Source organism: Neolamprologus brichardi, chromosome 10, assembly GCF_056152115.1.
Source record: "Neolamprologus brichardi isolate AB-2024 chromosome 10, ASM5615211v1, whole genome shotgun sequence".
NCBI lineage: Eukaryota > Metazoa > Chordata > Actinopteri > Cichliformes > Cichlidae > Neolamprologus > Neolamprologus brichardi.
Window position 1 is genome coordinate 1,319,624 of NC_142113.1, and position 20,800 is coordinate 1,340,423.

General features: G+C 44.3%; 1 protein-coding gene across 3 annotated transcripts in view; it reads left to right on the forward strand.

The window, feature by feature from the left end:
- Positions 1-13,216, forward strand: part of LOC102799116 (vacuole membrane protein 1-like) — a 49,838-nt gene extending 36,622 nt beyond the window's left edge. For all 3 annotated transcript variants that reach the window (XM_087847025.1, XM_087847026.1, XM_087847024.1), the window contains 2 exons: positions 9,505-9,607; positions 10,588-13,216. In XM_087847025.1, the coding sequence (XP_087703151.1) occupies positions 9,505-9,607; positions 10,588-10,731 (247 nt within the window). In that variant the 3' untranslated portion in view covers positions 10,732-13,216. The remainder of the gene's footprint in view (positions 1-9,504; positions 9,608-10,587) is intronic.
- The last annotated feature ends 7,584 nt before the right edge of the window (positions 13,217-20,800 follow it).

A 20,800-nucleotide genomic window follows, 5' to 3' on the forward strand; every position in this document is an offset into this window, starting at 1 on the left:
TTTCTGCCGTTTGGGGAAAAGAAAACGTCAGACAGGTCAAACCTGGTTATTACTCCTTCATGATTGTTGAAACAGTTTTCTGGCAGATCGTTTTCACTCTTATCCTGCTGAGCCGAGCATTCAAGGCTACATCTTCAGGTTTCTGTCAGTAGCAGCAGGGTAATGATGGAGATAGTTTTGCTTTGAAGTGCAACAAAGTCCCAATAAAAGCCTCCTCAGATGCCTTCAGGGCTGATAAAAGAAACAGATAACCAGGTCAGACAGGCTGAGGGTCTGATCAGACTTGTTGGGTTTCTTTCGTCCTGTGACTAATGTTCAGACGTCTGCTCTGCACGAGGAGCCGTGTGGACGGTCGTGTAGGTCAGGAAATTCTGCAGACTCACGTTAAGTAAGGCTTTCTGTACATACTGCTCCTGTTCTTAGTTAAAAGGCTCATTTTTCATATCCTTGCACATTTTTTGCAGATTTTCTGATGTCAGAATTTTCCTAATTCAAGAGTTTTTTGTTTGGTTTTTTTTAAACTTGCTAGCAGTGACTTTCTGACAGAGTGGGAAACACCCTGATTCTAGGCTTCGTGTAACACCTGGACTCTATCTGTTCCTCCCTTTTCTCCGTTCTCTTATCTCAGCACCACCCACCACATGTGGCAGTGGAACAGGGAGCTTTCCAAGTTTTCCATCCTCTCGTTGATCTTTCGTAAGTGTTCGGGTGAACAGTTTACTCTGATTCGTGCCATTTCTTCATCAACCATTTGTAACCGATAACTGAACAGGACATAACAGACGCTTTCTCTGATTGTAAGACAAACTGCAGGGATCCAGTTGTGTTTATGCTCATCACTGGTCTCTGTGGCAGAACTGGATGAACTTTGTCTAAACGCCAGATGAGAAATTTGTTTCATATTATCTCATCTTCTGACATCACACCCTGTTCTTCACTAAGTCAGCAGTAGTTGTTTTGTATGGAGCTTCATAGCCGTGGATGAAGGGTAGTCTTTGTCAGACTCTGAGAGAAAACCATTGACATGCAGAGAGGAGTCGAGACCTGAATAGGTTGTGCTGTAGAAACCGGTGTGCTGAGCCACGGGGAACCCCAGCACGTCTTCATAAGAATGCACCTATTTCCATGCGAGTCCATCTCTAAGACACGAGTCAATTACCAGCACAAAGGGCCTCCAGATGGCTGCTTCTGCTGCATGAGGCATTAGGAGATCCCAGCATGCAGCCCTGCTCGGGAGGAGGAGACACAGGTCAGAGCAGGCCGGTGTGAAGCATCGTTGAATCATAGAGGAGCGTTTCAAGTTAGGCTTTGCATTTACATGCAGTGTTGTGCTACGATTGTAATGTATCAGGTCCTCTTGGTGGAATAACAATGAGTCGTAAACTCAGCTGGATTATGTCTCAGATTATTTTCAGCATTTACTTTTTGTTTTGTGACAAAAAAAATCCTTCTAAGCAAACACGACCAATTTGAAAATGCAAAGTGATGGACGTGAGGAACCGTTTAGATTCAGTTTGCTTTGTTCTGTTTCCTCTCGAGTGCAGGGTCAGCGCAGCTTCCTGTGGACGTTAGCTATAAAACAACCGAGCTGTGTCTGCTGGAGAAGTCAAACTATTCTGGGTGTTCACAGAAGGGCAGTTATTTATGCACACGTACTCAGCGTCTGGTGTTTAAGGTCTGTCACTGCTCGTTTCCACTGAATTTCACTTGCGTTGAACACTCACGCCTCGTTCATATAGAAACTAGCTTTGTGTGGTTTCATACTGAATGACGGCGTGATGGTAGCGATGGTGCACTCGCAGGCAGGAAGGGATTGAATGATCGGGCACCGCATTAGTCTGATTGAAGCAGAAGGTATCCAATTGTGGCAGTGAGATTTCTTGCAATTTTAGAAAGAAGAGCGCGTCGAACTGCATGTTTTGCTGCGATGTTTTGTACCTTGAACGTTTTTGAAAACAGTGACCTGTCATCTCACCTCACTGCACCTATAAATAGCCTTTATTGAGCATATGAGCAAAGTCTTCCTGTTAACCCAAAGTGCAGGAAGGGAGTGTTTTCAATACTATTAGTCACCGGCTCTGCTGGTCACCTGAGAACCGACAAAGATGGCATTGATCAGTCGTTCCACTGCCAGGCCGATTCACCCCAACGCATTCATGATGCGATCGGCTGGGGCGAGACGGTGAGACTGAGCAGCGGTGTGGTGGCAACTGTCCTTTTATACGCCATCGTTAAATTTAATGTGAGGCTCAGCAGAGTGGACTTTTTTATCTTCACTTCTGATTACCCAGATTTCCACCTGACAGGAGCAGAGAAGTGCAAAGGTCTTAGTACAGCCTGTAAAATAACAATCTGTCGCTCACGACCTGCAGGCCTGTTTCTGCCATTAATGACACACTGAGATACTGTGTGTGTGTGTGTGTGTGTGTGAGGAAAGTAGAATGACACAAAGAAAGGGAGAGGTCATATGTGCTGCAGGTCTGGTGTCATATTCTGTGCCTCTGAGGCCTCGTGTGTGAGCCAGGACTTCCTGCTCCGTTCGACTGATTCTTTTGATCGCGACTCGTTCACCGCAGATGCTCCACACTCATCAAATCATTCCTACTATTACTAATGTATTCATCAGGGTGGCAAATGGCCCGCATGTTGTTTTAGGAAACAGAACGCCATTGATTCACTTTTAGAGCGGCTCATTTATCAGGGGAACACGACGTGACCTCCAGCTCTTAATCAGCATCGTCCACTGTGAAGTGTATTGTTTTGTAAATCCCATAAACATTTTAATGCGTGCTGTAATTTCACCAGTTGTCATGAGGATGTGTCTGTTCTGTGAGAGGAGTCATCCCAGACAGGACCTGAGTCAGAGGCCAGCTGAGCAGGCGTCCGGGCCCGTCTTACTCCCAGCCGCTCATCCGTCACACCTCAGTCAAAACAGACGCATCATCCCACATCAGCCTAAGTAATGGGAGGGGAGGACGGACTGTGGAGTTTCTGATAGTTCTGTCTGAACGATCATCGCTAGTAGTTTTATTGTCCAGGTTTGGATTTTTTAAGGCCTCAGACTGAAAAGCAGGGAAACGACTCATTTTAACTATCTACAATCAGATTTCAAGTAAACAAAAATGCACTTGTTCAGTGTCATTTTTGCAAATCTGAGGACTAAATTAGTCACATTCAACATTAATGTAGTGTGTGTGTGTTTGTTCAAGAATAGAAAAGCTTCACTTTCCGTCTCTGACCACAACCTCGAGGGCGCATCGTCAGAAAGTAACGATCTGGATGCTTTCAGAGCTTTTTCCTGTTTTGCTGGTGACGTCTTTGTCTTGTGCAAACATCATTGTCTCCTTAACTAACATGTCAGGAATGGTTCATAGAGCGACCCACCTCTCCACGTTAGAATAAAACCCAACTGTCCCTCTTTTTAAATCCCATCTTCAAACACATTTTTCTCTTTCTATACTGTATAGAATAGAATAGAATAGAATAGAATTCAACTTTATTGTCATTGCACAGGTACAGGGCAACGAAATGCAGTTTGCATCGATCCAGAAGTGCTTTAGTCATGATATAGATATATTACAATATATATTAGCAATAATATAGATATGTAAGTATATTACAGAAATGGGTCTATTATGGTATGTTAGAATGAGAGTGAATGTACGAGAGTTACCAACTTTTTATTTGAACTTTCTCACCTCTTCGATGTTGCTAATGTTATTGTTTAGTTCTGTTGTTATTAAATGTTCTTTATAAGTAAATGGAATGAAACATTGTTACAAAAACACTCCATCTTCTCAAACTTTTTGGGATTTCCTCACCTGGATGACAACACTACATCTCATTTGCTAAAACTTTCACTCTCGCAACGTATAGTTTTGAAGCGGAAGCTATACAGCATCCTGTGGCTTTTAGCAGGTAGCTACTAACCTGTGTGGTTACAAACTACTAGCATTTCACATGTATGACACACCACAGAGGCACTGTATAGTTCCCCAGTGTACTGTACACACATATAGCTTGTTACTCAGCGACTGCTTTGACTGATGCTTGTCTCATAAATATGTGAGCTTGGAGAGTTTCTGTTCTTCACATGTACCCAGCGCGGTGTGACAGATTCATTTCCCCACTCTGGTATTTTTGAGGGTTTTCTTAAACAGAGTTTCCCATTTGTAACTCGCTTGTAAGAGCTAGGTGTCGTCTCATAGGAAATCATGTCATTATAGATCCCCACAAACCCGACATCACAGGTTAGATGGAGACACCTACATCTCTCATCTTCTCGTTCATCTGCTGCTGTAGCCTGAACAGTTTGACTTGTCTGGATGCGTCTCAGTCAAGTGTGACTCACTGAATAACCCCGCGGTCCAGGCCTGGTTACCCGCTGCCCCAGCAACTGCATACATCCCAACACCAGGAGGGTTTGTGTAGTCACGCTGACCTAACCTGGGGGTGTGGGTGGTCACAGGGACAGCAGTGTTTCATTTGAGAGGAATAATAGAAAGCTATAACTGGTGCCCCTAATTTCCTGGCAGCTCTGCGGAGAGGAGAACACGAGTGTATGCTTCTGTACATGTAGGTGTACGTATGTGTGCTGGCTGACACAGATGGCTGCAGAGCAGGGCTGTGATAAACACCCTGGGCAGGGGGATCTCCGTCCAGGAGTGGGCTCCATGCTTTAGTGGTGAAGTCATTGGGAAAAAGCCCGGTCGAACTGGAGGAGGAATAGACACGCACCCACAGGCACACACAGATTACCTTACAACATTTGCACGTGAATCAAAATTTTCCCGACTATAAACTGAGTCGCACTCCTCCCCTAATTCCATTATTCCGTTATTCCAACACTTAATAAAGTTCAGTTGGAACAGTAGCAAGTTACCGAGGCGTGTAAGCCACGAAAGCCCGTTTAAAGAGAAATGTGCAGCGTCAGTGTTTCGAGGACAGACGAAGAGGTCAGAGTGCCTCAGGTTAGTGCAGCACCTATCCACACCGTGCTCCTCGCGGCGTCGGCGCTGTTGTGTTAGGTGTGAACTGTGGCCCTGTGCAGCATTGGGTAACACCAGCGATTGCCTAAGCCAGTTGTTGTGATGGTGTTGTAACCCGTCGGACCTGGCCAGGGTTTGGCTGTCATGTGAGCCCTTGTTCTCTTTCCTCTTCCTGGACGTCGGGCACGTGTGTGCCTGCTTGTCATTGTGTGTGCTGGATTTAAATCAGCATTAAGAACACAAATTGTACATTTTAAGAGGATCTGTGTTCAAGTGCCTTTGGAGGTGGCGGCCTATGGAAGGGGCATACATGTCAAAGGTCACCTGTGACTCACTGCCAGTGGAATTTGTGTGTGTGGGTGTGGGGAGGGGGGTTGTTTCTCTTTCTTTTGTCTGTTTTTGTCTCTTTTCCCTTTGCAGCATTGCAACATATTGCTCTTTGAGTAAACGATAGTTTATTAAAGATGATTTTAAAAAAGATTGAGCTGCTAAAATTAACCCAGCAGAAAGAATCGGCTGCAGGAAGCTTGAGAGATGGGGGGGGTTTCCTTGTTCTCTCAGAGCTTCCCCCCCCCCCCCCCCCCCCCCCCATCCTTTCTTTCCTGATTATTGATCAGGTTGCACCTTGTTCACAGTTAAAGAACAGACACGTCGCAGGTTGTTACAGGTTTAGTGCAACTGAAAGTGATGACAAGTTGAGCACACATCAGGTTTTTTTTAATTTGCATGTTTGATGCAATGAATAATTTCACAACGTTCACGTAATCCAGCAAACACGTTTTCTTTGCTCGTTTTTCCAGGTGTGAGGATTAAATAAAGATTTTCTTGATGCACTTCAGAGACAGAAAATGTTTGTTTTCATTTACTCAACATTATTTTTCTAACATTTAACATTAATATAATTTTACCTGCTTCAGCAGAATTATAAAAATGTTCTTTTGAAGTCGTTGAATTTTTAAATAATTGAAGCAGATGAAGAGGTGTGGACGGTGATGGCAGTGGCTTTCCCCCAGGATGAAATTGGTACCTCGACTGGGGTTTGATGTTCTGACCTAAAACTGAGCAATGTTGGATTTTACTAAACACTCTGATTGTCAGTGTTTTGCCTTTTGTCCGTGTGTTTATTTTACACAGATGCACAGTGTGACCGCACTCACAAGTATTTGGAAAAATGGAAAAAGTGATTTGGTTTAGTGGTTTAGTAAGAGGATGGCCTGGTTTCTCCTGTATCTCTGGACGAGCTCCTCACGTTCAGAAATGCTGATCAGCTTGATTAAAAGCATTCTTGGAAAAAAGGCAGCAAAGTAATTTTGTTTAAACTTGTATCATATAAAAGAGCTCCAAACATTTAAGTCTTGAACTCTCATCACATACAAGACGTTTCCAAATGTGGATTTTCTTTCAGATGATGAATAAAATATTGTACAGCTTTCATGCCTTCCTCCTGCTGCGCCTCTTATTGTCAACAGTTCACAACACAGATGATAATAAATGAATTTAATTCTTTTACATATTTAGTGTTGGCTGCTGTATTATAATAATTTATGACAGGATGTATTTACTCAGTTGACTAAATGGAAACTGTTTGATGGTGATTATTAATAAGCTGATGATTTAGATATAAGAACACTTCATTTGTGCTGCTGTGTGAACATATCCACATAACACACAAAACAAACTTTCACTAATTTGTGCTTTAAATTTAAAGGCTTTATTTTTTTTCTTTTGAAGGTAACAATTTAATTCTAATTATTGTTGATGTGTTCATGCACGGAGCCTTCTATGACTGAAACAGCAGCTACATTTTAGGACTTAACAATAATACACAAATTTGTCTTTAGAAGAATAAAGTAACAAAAGTGTTCTTCTGTTTCATTTTTGTTTTGTTCCTTTTATAAATGTGTCTCTGCTGTTTGATGTCTCTGAATGTGAACACAGATGATTTTCATGTGAAATACACAAAGCTTTGCTCCAGTTTTTATCATTACACGAGGACAAGCTGATGGACAAATCTGTCATTTTATTGTTCATGTTGAAGCTGATTATTTGAATAAAATACAACAACTTGAGGTATTTTATACCTCAAGTTGAGGTAATGAGCTAAATTATTGCTGACATGCAGTTTTACTAATATTTTTACTAAATAAAGGAAAACCAGAAAATTTAGACATGGCCAACAGTTTTTTAATGAGCATTTTCTACTTGATATAATAAATTAACAGGAGCTTTTAATGTAAAACTGAGACTCTGTGCATAAAAAAGTGTATTAGGTAGTTTGTTTTTTTAATCACATTATTTGCTGATTGTTCGAGGCCTCAGAGCTTCTGAGTTTCTCTTCACTGCTCACACAGAATTTCAGCAAAGCTGCTGTTAAAGTTTTTCAGGCTCATTCTTTGTCACATTTAATCCTTTTGCTGTTTTTCGCCACTTTAACTCTGAAACATCTCTAAATGCAGCTTTCACAACTTTGGCTAACATGTAGATAATTCATGCACAGGTGACACAAATCTTTCATTTATTTTAGGTATCAGAAAGTCATTAATCTTCACACACACACACTCACAGGTAAATTACAAACACACTTACAGTAGGAATTCTTAAATCCAACAATTTCTCAGCACCTTGTGTCGCAAAGTGAAAATATATTCCCCAAAAAACACAAAGTCACATTTAATGTGAAGACCAGGAGAGCGTCCTCACTCTGCCATTAAATTCTTGTGTTAGACTCCAGCTTTGAGCTTCTTTGTTGGTGGATTTGCCCTGCTCATGACTCAGTGTTGCTCATCGTGTAGGAGATGATTCGCCCGCCATTTCTGAAAACGCTTTCTTCCCTTCTTTGTTCTTGCGTGTTTACTTTTATTTGCTTTTAACTCGTGTGTTTTCTAGTTGTTGTGCTCAGAGTCAGGTTTTATATTTTAAATAAGTTTGGTAAGAGTGTGTGTGTGTGTGTGTGTGTGTGTGTGTGTGTGTGTGTGTGTGTGTGTGTGTGTGTGTGTGTGTGTGTGTGTGAGAGAGTGAGAATGTAAGAGGAATTTTGTGACATGGGGGATGGGAATAGCAGAGGCTTTGTTTCCCTCCAAAAAGATTTTTGATAGTGTGTCCTTTGCATTTTCTATTGTGTAATTCAAAGCGTGATCCATCTGTTAGACTTCCTGTCTGCTTTGTAACCATTCACGTGTAGGATATCCATTACCTGTTATAAAGTTAATCATTACTAAAAGGCTTCCTCGTTCTTAACTCAATCATTTAACACAATCTTTTTTTCTCACCCTCAGATAGCAGATAGGTGTGTGTAGATTGTGTGCATTTGTACGTGCGTGGAGGTAGGGAGGGACGGAAATGACAAGAGAAAGTTATCGGCTATAAACTCAACCGTATGTGACACGACTGCCCACGCAAACCTGTCTGAAAATCTTTGATGGGTCTCTGAGCTTTGAAGATGCCGTCCCAGTACGAACAAAAGACACAGACGTGGAGCCGAGGGAAACAAAAGCTCAGAGGATGTAGCTGACGGTGCAGCGCTACAAAACAGAAGAAGTTCAGGTCTTTAGTATGTATTTGTTCAGTGATTAATCACTAACTCCAGCCAAGGGATGGGCCACTGATTTGCTATTCTAGGGCATTCTCTGCAGTGTGTGTGTGTGTGTGTGTGTGTGTGTGTGTGTGACAGAGAGAGAGAGGGGGGGTTCAGTAGTATCTTGTAGTTGGTGGCTAAACCTTGTAAAGGGTTTTCCTAATATGGGCCGTCTTACTGGAGTCCCCTCCCCCTGTGGGCCATCCCCCAGGTCTCAGCCAGTGATGACACAGCGTGGGTACGACTCACTTCCTCATTAATTGGCTGAAACCAGTTCTTACAGGAACCGCCTGTGATAAATGTGAGAGTTCTGAGAAGTCATTCATTTCTCCTCGCTGCAGCGGCAGAGGAGGCACTGCAGGGGAGTTGAACGAGTTCACCGATGTGTGTGAGCGAGAGGGAGGGGAGTGTGAGACACAGCGGAGTGGGAGAATGTGGGTGACTACTGCAGCTGTCGACTGCGAGCCGGCCAACTTTACTTCAGCTGTTTTAATCTGTTTTTTTTTCTTTTGTTTTGATTTTTAAAATGTTCAGTTTGTTTCAGAGTGCTGCTGTTTTTTTCTTTTGTTTTTACAGCTGTGGTAGTGTGTTTCTCTGTGTGTGTGTGTGTGTGTGTGTGTGTGGGGATGAGCAATGAAGGGATCGCACTCGCTGCTCTCCGTCTCTCTCTCCTCGGAGAGAGGAAGCAGGCGAGGCCGACACTGTACAGGAGACAGGACGGCGTGCCTCCCTTTGTTGCTGCCCTTGGGCTGGTGAGTAACAATGATGTGATGTGATTTGTGCCCCGCAACCCCACCCCCTCCCTGTTCTTTCCCCAATGCATCCCCCCTCCACCCTCTACCTCTGTCTTTCTCTCTCTGCACCCCCCTCCCCCCACTCTTTTTCCTCCTCCTCCTCCACCACCAACACCACCAACCCCCACACCCCTGTTGGTGGAAACAGAGCTGTTCCACTGCTGGGTGCGGCACTGCAGAAGCCCTTCAGGGAGTACTTGGAGGCCCAGAAGGCCAAGCTGCACCATCTCAGCGGAGAGGGGATCCCAGCTGTAAGTACGGGGGCCTCGGTGCCCGGCGCTATTCATTCATGTTTGCAACAAAAAGTGGAGCGCACCCCACTTTCACTGTTTTTGTTCCCTCCACTTTGTTATGCCTAACCCGTTTTCTATAACGGGCGCACCTGTTTAACTTTTATTCATTTAAAAATGATTATTTCATAATCCAAAGTTGTGTGTGATCTGTGGAAATGACACGGGCCTGTTTAGGGCTAGAATGACAAAGTAGCTGAGGGCGGGCTGGGCGGGCTCGAGTTCAGGGAGGAGAAAGAGGGGGGAGAGGGGCCAGTGTGGGGTCTGGCTTCGCTCGCTGTATTGAAGTGTACTACTGTAGCACTGCTGACTCATGCTCCATCTTACCAATTGGGAGAGTGCGTCCGAGCGTGGTCACTCCCCTATGTGTCACACACAAACACTTGCACTCGGTGCCCCGCCTGAACCCGGCACTGACTGTGGAGCGCGGCGCCCACCCCCTCCGCTAGTGACAATCCATCAAAACCCCCATCTGGGGGGAAAAAGAGCCAGTTGTAGCTTATTTGTCTTTGAAAACTTTGTTCCTCGGGCTCTTTATTCCCACTTTTCTCCCGTTCTGTGCGATTCAAGTGACTGAGTGAAAATATGTTTCCTTTGAATTCAGGAAGCAGAAAAGGATCGACTGAGTTGCACAAGGACAGATTAAGGCATTTCTAGAACAATGTTCCTTTTTTCTTGTAACTTGAGCCTTCAGCAGTTACAGGCTAGAAACGAGGCAATTTAGCTCGGTGGAGGCAGGCTGCAGGCTGGGGTCAGCGGGGGCGTTAAGAGGGAGGACGGTGGGGGCTGCCGCGTGTTTTATTACCCCTGATCTCTATCTGTCCTGCACATGGAGCTGGATCCCCACCTAGCCTACAGCATCAGCAGAGGGGAGAGTGTGGGGCTTGTTGTGGGGCTCACTGACGGAGCTCCTCTCCTCTGTTCTCTGTGGTTCCTGGCAGGAGGAGAGCTGGCTGTCCTGGCTCTTTGAGAAGCTTGTGGTCATCATGGTATGCTTCTTTGTCTGCTCCATTGTCAACTCCATGGCTCAGAGCTACGCCAAGCGCAAACGGCAGGAGAAGCATTCGGAGAGCAAGGCGGAGTGAAGGCCGGCTCGAATCGGTCCATCACCTCCAGGCTGCTTCCTTTCCTCCTATCTGCTCTTCCTCCCGGCTCATCCCCCGCTGTGCATTTAGGGAAACATGAGCCCCATCTGGTTTCTCTCTCGTGGTATTAGCGACTTGGACTCTATCTGCTTGTTTTGCATTTGGTAGTGATTTCTGTGATAGTTGTGTGTAAGGTAGGTGCTGGGCTGCATGTGAGTGCGTGGAAACTGCATTAATGTTGGTGCTTTTAGGAGCTCCACGTGATAATTCTCCACAGTAGGCCTTAAGCTGCACTGTTTATTCCACTGGTGTTTATTCCACTGGATTTGTGTAATCTGAAGAAGCATCGTTGGAGTCGTATCTGATAAAACCAGCACAGAGTTTGTTGTTTTTTGATTTGGTTAAGAAACAAAGACTTATTGTGTATCTCGTAGGAAGCCTGTGTTTATGCTGGACTGGAGCTCGCTGTCACTCCTCTTATTTCTAAATATTGTTGAGCTCCACGTTAATTGTAGTAGAGATGTTAATAGATGGTTCCAGTTGTAACTGGTGCTTTAGACAACTGCTTCTTTTGTGTGTACAGTAAAGCGCTCTGTAGTACTTTTGGAGAGAAATGATAAATCAGCCATGAATCACCCGCTGGTCCCTTTGTCTGCCCTTATTGTTCTGCTTCCAGGAAGAGAGCGCATGACTCAGCCCGGGGCTACTTTACCAGATGCAGCCGTATATTGAATCAGATCTACAACTGTGCGCGTGCCTGTGTGCGAGAGCAAGACGGAGATAGTAGGTCGTGTCGGCACGGCCGCCACATTTGTTGCTCTCCTTTTTTGTTTTTGTCTTTTATGGATTAAAGCAGACGGCGCTCACTCAGCCTGCGAGTCGGAGCGATAGCCGCCGATCCCTCACACTTAGAGACGATCTCTGTTATGATGTCAGATGTTCTTCTTTGTCTTCTTTTTTTAAAGCCCTCTTCTCCCGCACGAGGACGCCAGGCTCGTGTTTGATATTACGCGAGCGGCTCTTAAAGCAAAAGCGCTTTCTTTTTTTTGCTGCCTGGATAACGACAGTTGGCTCTCGGCGTCCGCGCTATCTTCCTTTTTTCAGTAATTGCCAGTGAAATGTGCTATTTCTTCTCTGTGCCGCTGTCGTGCTACGCTGGACTGAGCGCAGCGGGTGCTAGAGCAGCGGGGGGAAAAAAACCCTCAAGTGCACAGTGAAAAGCGTCTGTGCCGTTACCTCAGCTGAACCCTCGAATGAACTCGCTGCACTGCCCGAGTCACGGAGCCAGGAGACGAATCACTCGAGTAGATTCGAAACAGAGGGGCACTGTTGAGCTGAAGCCTGCGCCCTGCACCGGCTCCAGCAGAACATTCACGTCTCCTCCTCTCTCCTGTCGTGGTAAGTAGGATTAGGGCTCTTTCTCTTTTCCTTTTTTCTCTCCCCCCCTTTCATTGTTGTCGTTCTGTACACGCATACGTCTCAGGCATGTCCGTCACACTCTCGGCCTGTCAGATAGCTTATCAGACTGGTGTTGGCTGTTAAGATTGCAAGGCGACAACAGTCTGTAGGCTGTCTGACATTTCGGGCTCTTTCATCTGACCAGCATCCTGTTTTGTCCTCCTTCTGTTATTGTCATTGTTTCAGTTAGCATCAGTTCCCATTTAGAGGTGTGTGCCACGATGTCACTTCCCTTTATCCCAACCGCTTGTGAAACGCCGGCGATACGGGTCTGTTATTTATTTCCTCCGCGCTGACGTCTGTGAGGGTTTTTCTGTGAGGAACTGTGAATTCACATGTTTGCAAATGCACACGTAATGATGTCAGCGATGTACTTCTACGTGCACGTCCGTGTGAGAGTTGGCTCTTTCCTCCTGAATTTCCAGAGAATCCAGACAGCGCACACCTTATTGCAACACATCATGTTGTGACACTCTGTGTCGGTACGGTACATGCAGTGCTTCCCCAGCTCTCCTTCCCTTTCACACTTCCCTGTTCTGCTTTACTGAGAACTTTCTTCTCTTGCTCAATATGTACTTTTGCTGCATTTTATTGGAGCAGCTCTTCGAGGGGGTGTTTTTTTTGTTTTGTTTTTTCCAACAGCCACACATCGGTAATTACACAAAGCTGAAAATCATTGCTTGACCAGCGAATGCTTGTGCTGCACAGACACGTTTTATTTTAGGTCTTTTTCGAGAATAGAGCAAAAGCTGCAAACGTCCCGCTGAAGCAGACTCACGCTGGAATGGCTCGCTGGCTTAAAAAGTGCTTTTCTTGGCACATTCGGCACGTCCTGTTCCATGAGGGAGCCCCCGTTTGGCAAATACAGTGTGTGTCTGTGTGTGCGCATGTTTGTCTACAAATTCTGTTTATATTTTACGTGTAAGTGTATTTGTTGTTTAATATGTCTGTACCTGTGCTATTTTTAAAGGTGTACACACTGTTTTTTTTTATTCTACTTCTTCTAAATAAAGTCTATTAAAAGGAGGATTTGTGTTCTGGTCATTATTCGAGAAGTCTCGACTACCCAGGGTGGCGTTTACCTTCAGGCCTCCGAAGAATCTCACGTGTCAGCCAAGAAACTGGGACTGTGAGGATACAGAGTCCATCACAACTCCGATCTCCACGTCTGATGTTTCAGATCCAAACAGTTATCACGTTACTGATTCGCCCTCTGCACTGACATCATCTCCATTTCAGATTCCAAGCGAAGCTTCTGCTGAGTTTGGGCTCTCGTCACAAATTAAGTCGACTTAATCTGAGCAGCGTCTCCGTGAAGTAGTAAAATAATACTGCATCAGTTTTAAATGATCATTAACACTATACTGCATATTAAATACATTACACCCTGTGCTTTGGAACAGACAGCTGCAGTATTTTAAAGCGATAAATACTTTAATGTTTATGAAACGTCACATGACTTCTGTGTGGTTATGAAAAATAAGCCCAGTGTTGGTGGGCGTGTTTGAACAGCGTGATCTTGTGTCCTGAGGTCAGGCGTGTGACCTGTGCCGAGTCCTGTCCCGTTCCCACAGCAGCCACACCCACAGCACCATGAAGATGACTCTTTCCACCCACCCCACCCTTCCCCTGGGCTCTGGCTGAAAACCGAACATGCAAATGCTGCCTGTCTAAACAGGTTGGGGGACTGATAGTTAAGCAGTGACACTGCTTTTGTCCTCTGGCTGGTCTCTGCATATGCTGTATAAACGATATTACAGTTAAATCTGGCGGCGCTGCTTCTTTTAGCACCCTCCTGCCTGCCTATGGCTCGCCACCCCCTCCCTCTCCAGTCTGTGCCCCTCCTTTCAGCACTAAACACCCAGGGATGCTGAACATCACTGACTTCATCCCACACCCGCCCACCCGCGAGCCCACTCTGCATTTGGTTATCCACTTAGTTCCTTTCACATTCTGTCTCATTACATTATGCTGACGATGTGGATTTCTTTTCTTTCTTTTCTAATTCAGAATCACATTAAGGTCCTTCGTTTTTGTCAGCAGCCGTCACGGCATCGTGTCAGAGCACAGTGGAGTGAGCAGGCGCACCAAATGGTACAAAGATGCCTTGCAAAGAAAAGTCACCCCGTTAAAACATGGAAAAGCCGAACGAGCTCCAAACCCCATCATCAGATCGCAGAGAAGGATTTAGTGACATAATGGCCTGTTTAGGACGACAGCTGTGCTACAATATGCCGTTTATATACACAATGTGATGTCAAACTTAGACCTGGAGAAGATGTGCCCTTCCTGTCAGGAATTAGGAGACATCCTGTGTCAGATAGTTAAGTTTTAATTTAATACTTTTAATAATTGAGATGATTTTTCTTTTTTATGGACATAAATTATTCAGTGCAGAGTATTTTACAGCTCACAGATAAGCATGATGATGTTTGGCAATATTAGATTACAAAAATATAAATGTTACTATGAGGAGCGTAAATAATAAACAGGTTCGTGTTGGATATATGAAGTAAATAAATAAATATTAGCATATTAATACAGCTACATTTAATAAAATGCAGCTGGTGTCATGGACGTGTACAGGACTCATTTGCAGACCTTGTACCTGCTCTCTCACACACACACACACACACACACATACATAAATGCGAATATAGAAACAAAAGACACACAGCAAACAACCAAACGTTTTCATTTTCCAACTTGTTGCATTCAGAAGCCTCGGTGGTCTGACTGCACCAGCATAGTCTCCTTAACCCTGCCGTACACGTTTCCACGCGCGCACACGTCATAACCGTGGTAGCCCCAGTTTTAAAGGCCTTTGTTGTGCTTTGGTATGTCCGGATCAAACGGGCTTATCAGCAGCTTCAGACTCCTCATAACTCAGAGCAGAGATGTGGGCCTCGGCTGGTCGAGCGGAGCGTCTGGCTGAAGCATCAACACTTGCTCGGCTCCTGGTGTTAATGATTTACAATCACCTAAATAAAACGGCTCAAACAATTACCACGTGATGATGTATTGTTTCTCAGATGGAACAAACGCATCTCCGTGCCCCGAGCTGAACCTAAATCACGCGTGGGTATTTTAACAGCATAATTTGGCAGAAGCGTCTGCTTTTCCTGCCCACACGGTGCCAGCGGAGCAGACAGCCTAATGGCTGACGCCAGGTGGCCGTGTCGGGGCAGCGTGACGAAACACATCCTCTGCTCTTCCGCCTGCTTTTCCTCAAACCTTTCAAACTTCAGGACTGACTTCAAGTCAGGGCAACGTTTTAAAATGATCTGAACTTATTGATCGGTGAATTTCATTGCGCGCGCTCTCTACTTATATGCAAGTGAAAAGTAAAGAATAAAGTTTGTTTTTATTACTCTGTTAAAGGATCTTCAGAGCAGTTGGTCACTGATCAGTCTTTTGTGTGCCACTGTGCCAGGCTGCTCTCAGATGTGCCTCCTGTGGAAACAGGGCAGAGGACTCGTAGTAAACCTGCATGAATGGCTCGTCACGTTTTTCACAGTTTGTCCTACCTGCATGTCCCAGGAATCCTGCCAAGGAAACTGCGTCATTCAGGTGTGGCATACGTACAAAGCGGACGTGCGCGCCGTGTTAAGATTAGGAAACACAATAAGGCAGAGCATGCCTGAGAGTAGAATGGGCGTAAAATCGCCGAATTGCACCGCGTAGCCCAGCACACACTGTTCGAAACTGCACCCCCCCTTTGATGTGAGTATCACTGAGTCAACCTTCGGAATGCCTGAAGTCTGACGGCACGGACTCTCCTCCGCACGGGTTGATCCTCAGGCCGTGGCTGCTTAAGCTCAGCTTTACGCGTACGTGCAGGTGTCTGTGATGACATGATGCCATCTGAGGAACATCACAGGAATGCCTCACAGTGCCTTCCGAGCATGCCATTCATGCTGTCCTTTATCCTTTTTTAGTTTCAAATTAGGCAACGCTAGAAAAGAACCAGAAAAACCGCCAGTAGCTGATTTTGAAGAAAGTGCTGTTGGGTACGCTGCGGACGTGAGGCGACACGTTCACTTACTGGGGCGACAGGTAACGATCCTGGATGGGTTTATCAGAAGCACCTTTACTGGTGGCGCTACAGAGGAGGTCAACAGTGCTGGATGTTAGCAGGATGACCTCCTCACTATGGCGCTGCTGTGTGCAGGCTGCTGTGACAGACTGCTCTGTCAGAGGCTTTTGTTCAAATCTAAAGATTGGTTTAACATGTTACACACCAGCTACTGTTAGCAATTTAAAAAGGAGCTTCTGTTGATGTCAGGAGCCAAAAACATTAAAAACATGTACATATGTGTGACACCGCAGATTTTGACATTAAAATCCTGATATTACTCTCTAAAAACGTAAACTCTCATCTTTTGTGCCATTCTGCTCAGAGCTAATTTTAGTCTTGCCCTCATTCTCTGTATGTGGCCTCTTTACTCATGCGATGTGGTTGTATGAATCGTGCCCGTGCTGCAATCAACCACACAGCAAACTAAACCGGACACACACATGCCAGACTCCACCACTCCAATGTGCCGTGTGCCCACGTTCATGTCGATCTCTCAGAGATATTCCACAGAAATAGCTTTGTCTCACCTCCAGATGCTTTCCTCTTGGTTTCAACACTGAGCCCCGCAGTATTTATCACCATAACTCCCCTTTATCTCTGAACAAGGACCACGAAGCTAAACTTTAGGCGTCTAGTTAATAAATTTGACAGGAAGTTCTCAATTATTTGCTTACACCAGTGTTTGACTGTAGTCTATCTTGTAATACAATCAGTATCTTGGGGGAAATTACATTTCTTCAAGGAAATTAAACATTTATTGTCTGACTTCTTTTTGCATGTTGCACCAAATATTTGGTCTGTGGGAGCCCATTGTTAGGAAAAACACTTCTGATTACAAAATCCCAAATTTTTGGTTGGGTTTTATTTTTTTGGGAGGGTAGAAATAATCTTGCATAAAGCCTCCATATTTGCAATAAAAACCTATTTGTTTATAATAAAAATGCTAATATTTCAAATTAGCCATCTCTAAATTGCTTTTTTGTTTGTTTTCATGTCACAAAGTCAGAATAACATTTAAATATTGTTTATCTTGATTTTAATTCCAAGGAAGGAACAAAAAAAGCCCCAGTTTGGTTGCAGTTATCAGCAGGTACGATACAGTTACAGGGGAATGCCTGCCATTATAATAAGAAGTCTTTAAAGGACAACTGTGTTTGTTAAATTAGTATTGCACTGGTGTTTTTGGCTTCTATGACTCTGACTTTCATCAGCGCTAACCTGACGCAAACACTGTGCTTGAACCCACACTGGTGCCTGGTGGCCCTTTGCTTTGCTGCAGGTGTGCAGATGCATAGATAGCTGACTTTTCAACGTTCACTTTTCAGTCTGTACTTTCTTTTGGAAAATAAACTTCCCCACCCTCTTTTGTGCGTCAGCGTGTCGCTTTTGCTGTCACCTTTTCACACAGCTTAGTCACAATATGAAAAATTGGCGTCAATGACAGGACTACTGCCTGGTTATAGGGGAACACCTGCCTTTTAAACGAGAATCATAAAAATTACACAGTTTTCTCGTGTTACAGCCGTTTATTGTTCACATAAAACACATTCAGGCTGCAGTAGAGCCCCCGCCCCCCCTCGAGTTTCTCCGTAAACCACAGGTGTATGCATTCAGCAGAAAAAGAAAAATGAAGACGCTGACAGCTTTAACCTTCAGTTTTTAAATGAATGGCCTTCCATATTGACCAGGTCCAAACACGAGAGCACAACCCAGTCAGTTGATATGCAAAGTGATTTTGAACAAACACAATCCCGACCTCAAGTCATCACGCAGACCCACAACAGAGCGCCGTGACTTTCTACCAGTGTCTCTTCTGTTCTTTTGTAAACATAAACAAAGCTAAACAATAGAGAGAACACACACACACACAAATCCTATTTTGTTACGCGGTGCAGCTGGTTTTGATCACCGGGTAAAGCAAAACAAACTATCAGATGGATTTGAGGCAGCGCTCAGAGTAACGCTACCCTGCGAGGGGCATTTCCTCAACCCCGCAAACCGCTCCGGCAAATAAAAGAAGGCTGACCTCGTGGCTCCTAAAGTGAAAGACGTGCTGGGAGTTTCGTCTGTAATCATTGTCACTTTTCCTGTACTCTGCAGGAGGTCACGCATAGTTGAAGCGTTCAAAGACGCACCGTCTTGCAAGAGGGAGCACATTTATGATAACTGCTTTCACTTTGAGCAAAAGTGACCGACTGATATAAAGTGTATATTTTTAGCCCTTTAGCAGAGAAATAGGTTGAAAATCCACTTTTACAATCCACTGTTTAATTCCTAATAGTTTTGCTGTCACAGCAGATGCATGTGTTCCCTTTCTTATTGTGCAGAAAGCCGTAAGTGCACCGTTTGACACTGGAGCGACTTTTTCCTGTCTCCACCTCATATTTAACACTGGGAAAGTAATTATGAGCCAATACAGGATACAGAACATACATTAAAGAGGCAGATGTTTTCCTCTACCCTGTGGTGCTAATTATTCTATTAGACTGTTGTGGTGTGGGTTTCCCAGTTGTAGAGCTACTGGTTGTAGAACGTCTCTTGACTAAACTCAAAGCAAATGGCTCTTTCCTTACGCTGTTCAAATCACCCAAAACTCAGCAGCAGGGTCTCTTTCTGCTCATAAAAATGATTTTTTTCTGAGCCCTTTTAGGCAGGAACTGTTTTTTTAAACCAAACTACACCTGTCAACCACATTACCACAAAGGAGGAAGTGTGCATCTACCTGTGACGGTGCAAACTCTGCTATTGTTCCTCTCAGCTGGCTGAAGGCACCTGTTGGTTGGCCAGTGTAAAAAGGAGAAAGAAAATAGTTCCCACATAATACTTCTCACAAAGTTTGTGTTTTTCTTTTCCTATTCATGTGGTTCTGTCATATCCCAGAAAAGGAAGACATCTCTACAGCTGATATCTCCCAAACCAGGTTGTTCACACCAAAGTATTTCTCATAGACAGCCAGGGTGAAAACACAACAGACGAACTGTCTCTTTAAGAGTGAATCTGTGCCTCAGTAAATCTGATCATTATGGATTTATTGAGTGAGCTTTAGTTTTGATACCTCGCTCACACTGAAACAGGTGAAGATAAACACACCATATATTTATGGATGTTACTGAATATTTACTGTGACAGATCAGACAGGGCTGAATAAACCGCTACGCACTGTTAGCCTTTGCTTCCAAAGATGTTGTCGACATTAAATTTCTTTTTTTAACCGCTTCCCCAACACACACACAAACACACACACACACACACAAAATCCTTTCAAGGACAACATGATGATGACTCACGATGAAGACATGGAACAGTGTGACACTTCTCAACAAAAGGACAAAAAGCAGAAGTGTAGTAAGCTTCGAAATACAATGTGAGGAAATAGCAACAAGTTCTCATTCCGCTTCTTTCTACAGGTACCGCAGACATCACAGGGTAGCATGCAAGCTTCTCTCAATATAGTGTCGACAGCGTGGCCATAAACGGCCTCAGGCACAGATGCTCGTGTGCTGTGTGAGCTGAAACACCACAGGGTTTCCTGTCTGTGTACTCACAACAGGAAGGTACACTTACCTGTACTGCTTTGATATCTCGGTATCAGTGCAGACAAATTCTAGAGGACATCCTAAAGCTCTAAGCCAAAGGCGGCACAGCATGTTTCCGCATCAGTACGATACAAAGAAATTCAAATATATATTAGCATTTGGTGCATTTTGTAATGGTTTTGGATTGGACGAAAGCGCAAAGGCAATACAGCATGAATAAACAGGCATTTTTCAGGATGAATGAATGAGGAGAGAAGAAAAAGGATTGCCTTTTTCTTGCTGCCACCTACTGGTAAGAAAAAAAGGGGGATTGTATACAAACCCTGATGTGAAATACCTGAAGAAGTCGCAAAGAGCAGAAAATGAGCGTCTTATACTTTGGAGCCTTTATAACAGCAGATATTTGGACTCAGACGAGCAATGATGACTCATGTAAAAAACAAGTGTGGCAGTCCGACAGAATGATACTGAATCGTCTGGATGGAAGTCATCATCATCATCATCATCATCATCATCATCATCATTATTATTATTCACACCCCTGCCCAAAAACCTGTGCAGGCTAAACACGCCGTGCTGAGCAAGTTTATTAAACCACAGCCCAATGGATGCTTCATGCCCCAGCTGTCCTTAATTAAGAATAATTAACAAAATGATTTTTTTAAATATTTCTGTATTGGTTAATCCAGGAGTTTGTGCAAACTCATTAATCTAAATGATATTTTTATCTGTTACCTGTGAACGTTTAAATTTACTGTTATACACAAAAGCTGGTTTTAAAGCCCTTTTCCCTGTGTCAGTCTATTTAAGTGCTTTCTGTCTAACATTCACATGCATTCATACTCTGATGGATGCATTGGAGGGCAGCTTGGGGTCAGTTGGCAGACTGGAGCTGGGAGCACACAGGGATCGACCCACAGACCGTCGATGACCTGCTCTACCCCCTGAGCGATGTCACCAGCTGAGCTACACCACCTGGTGGTCAACCACCACTAGT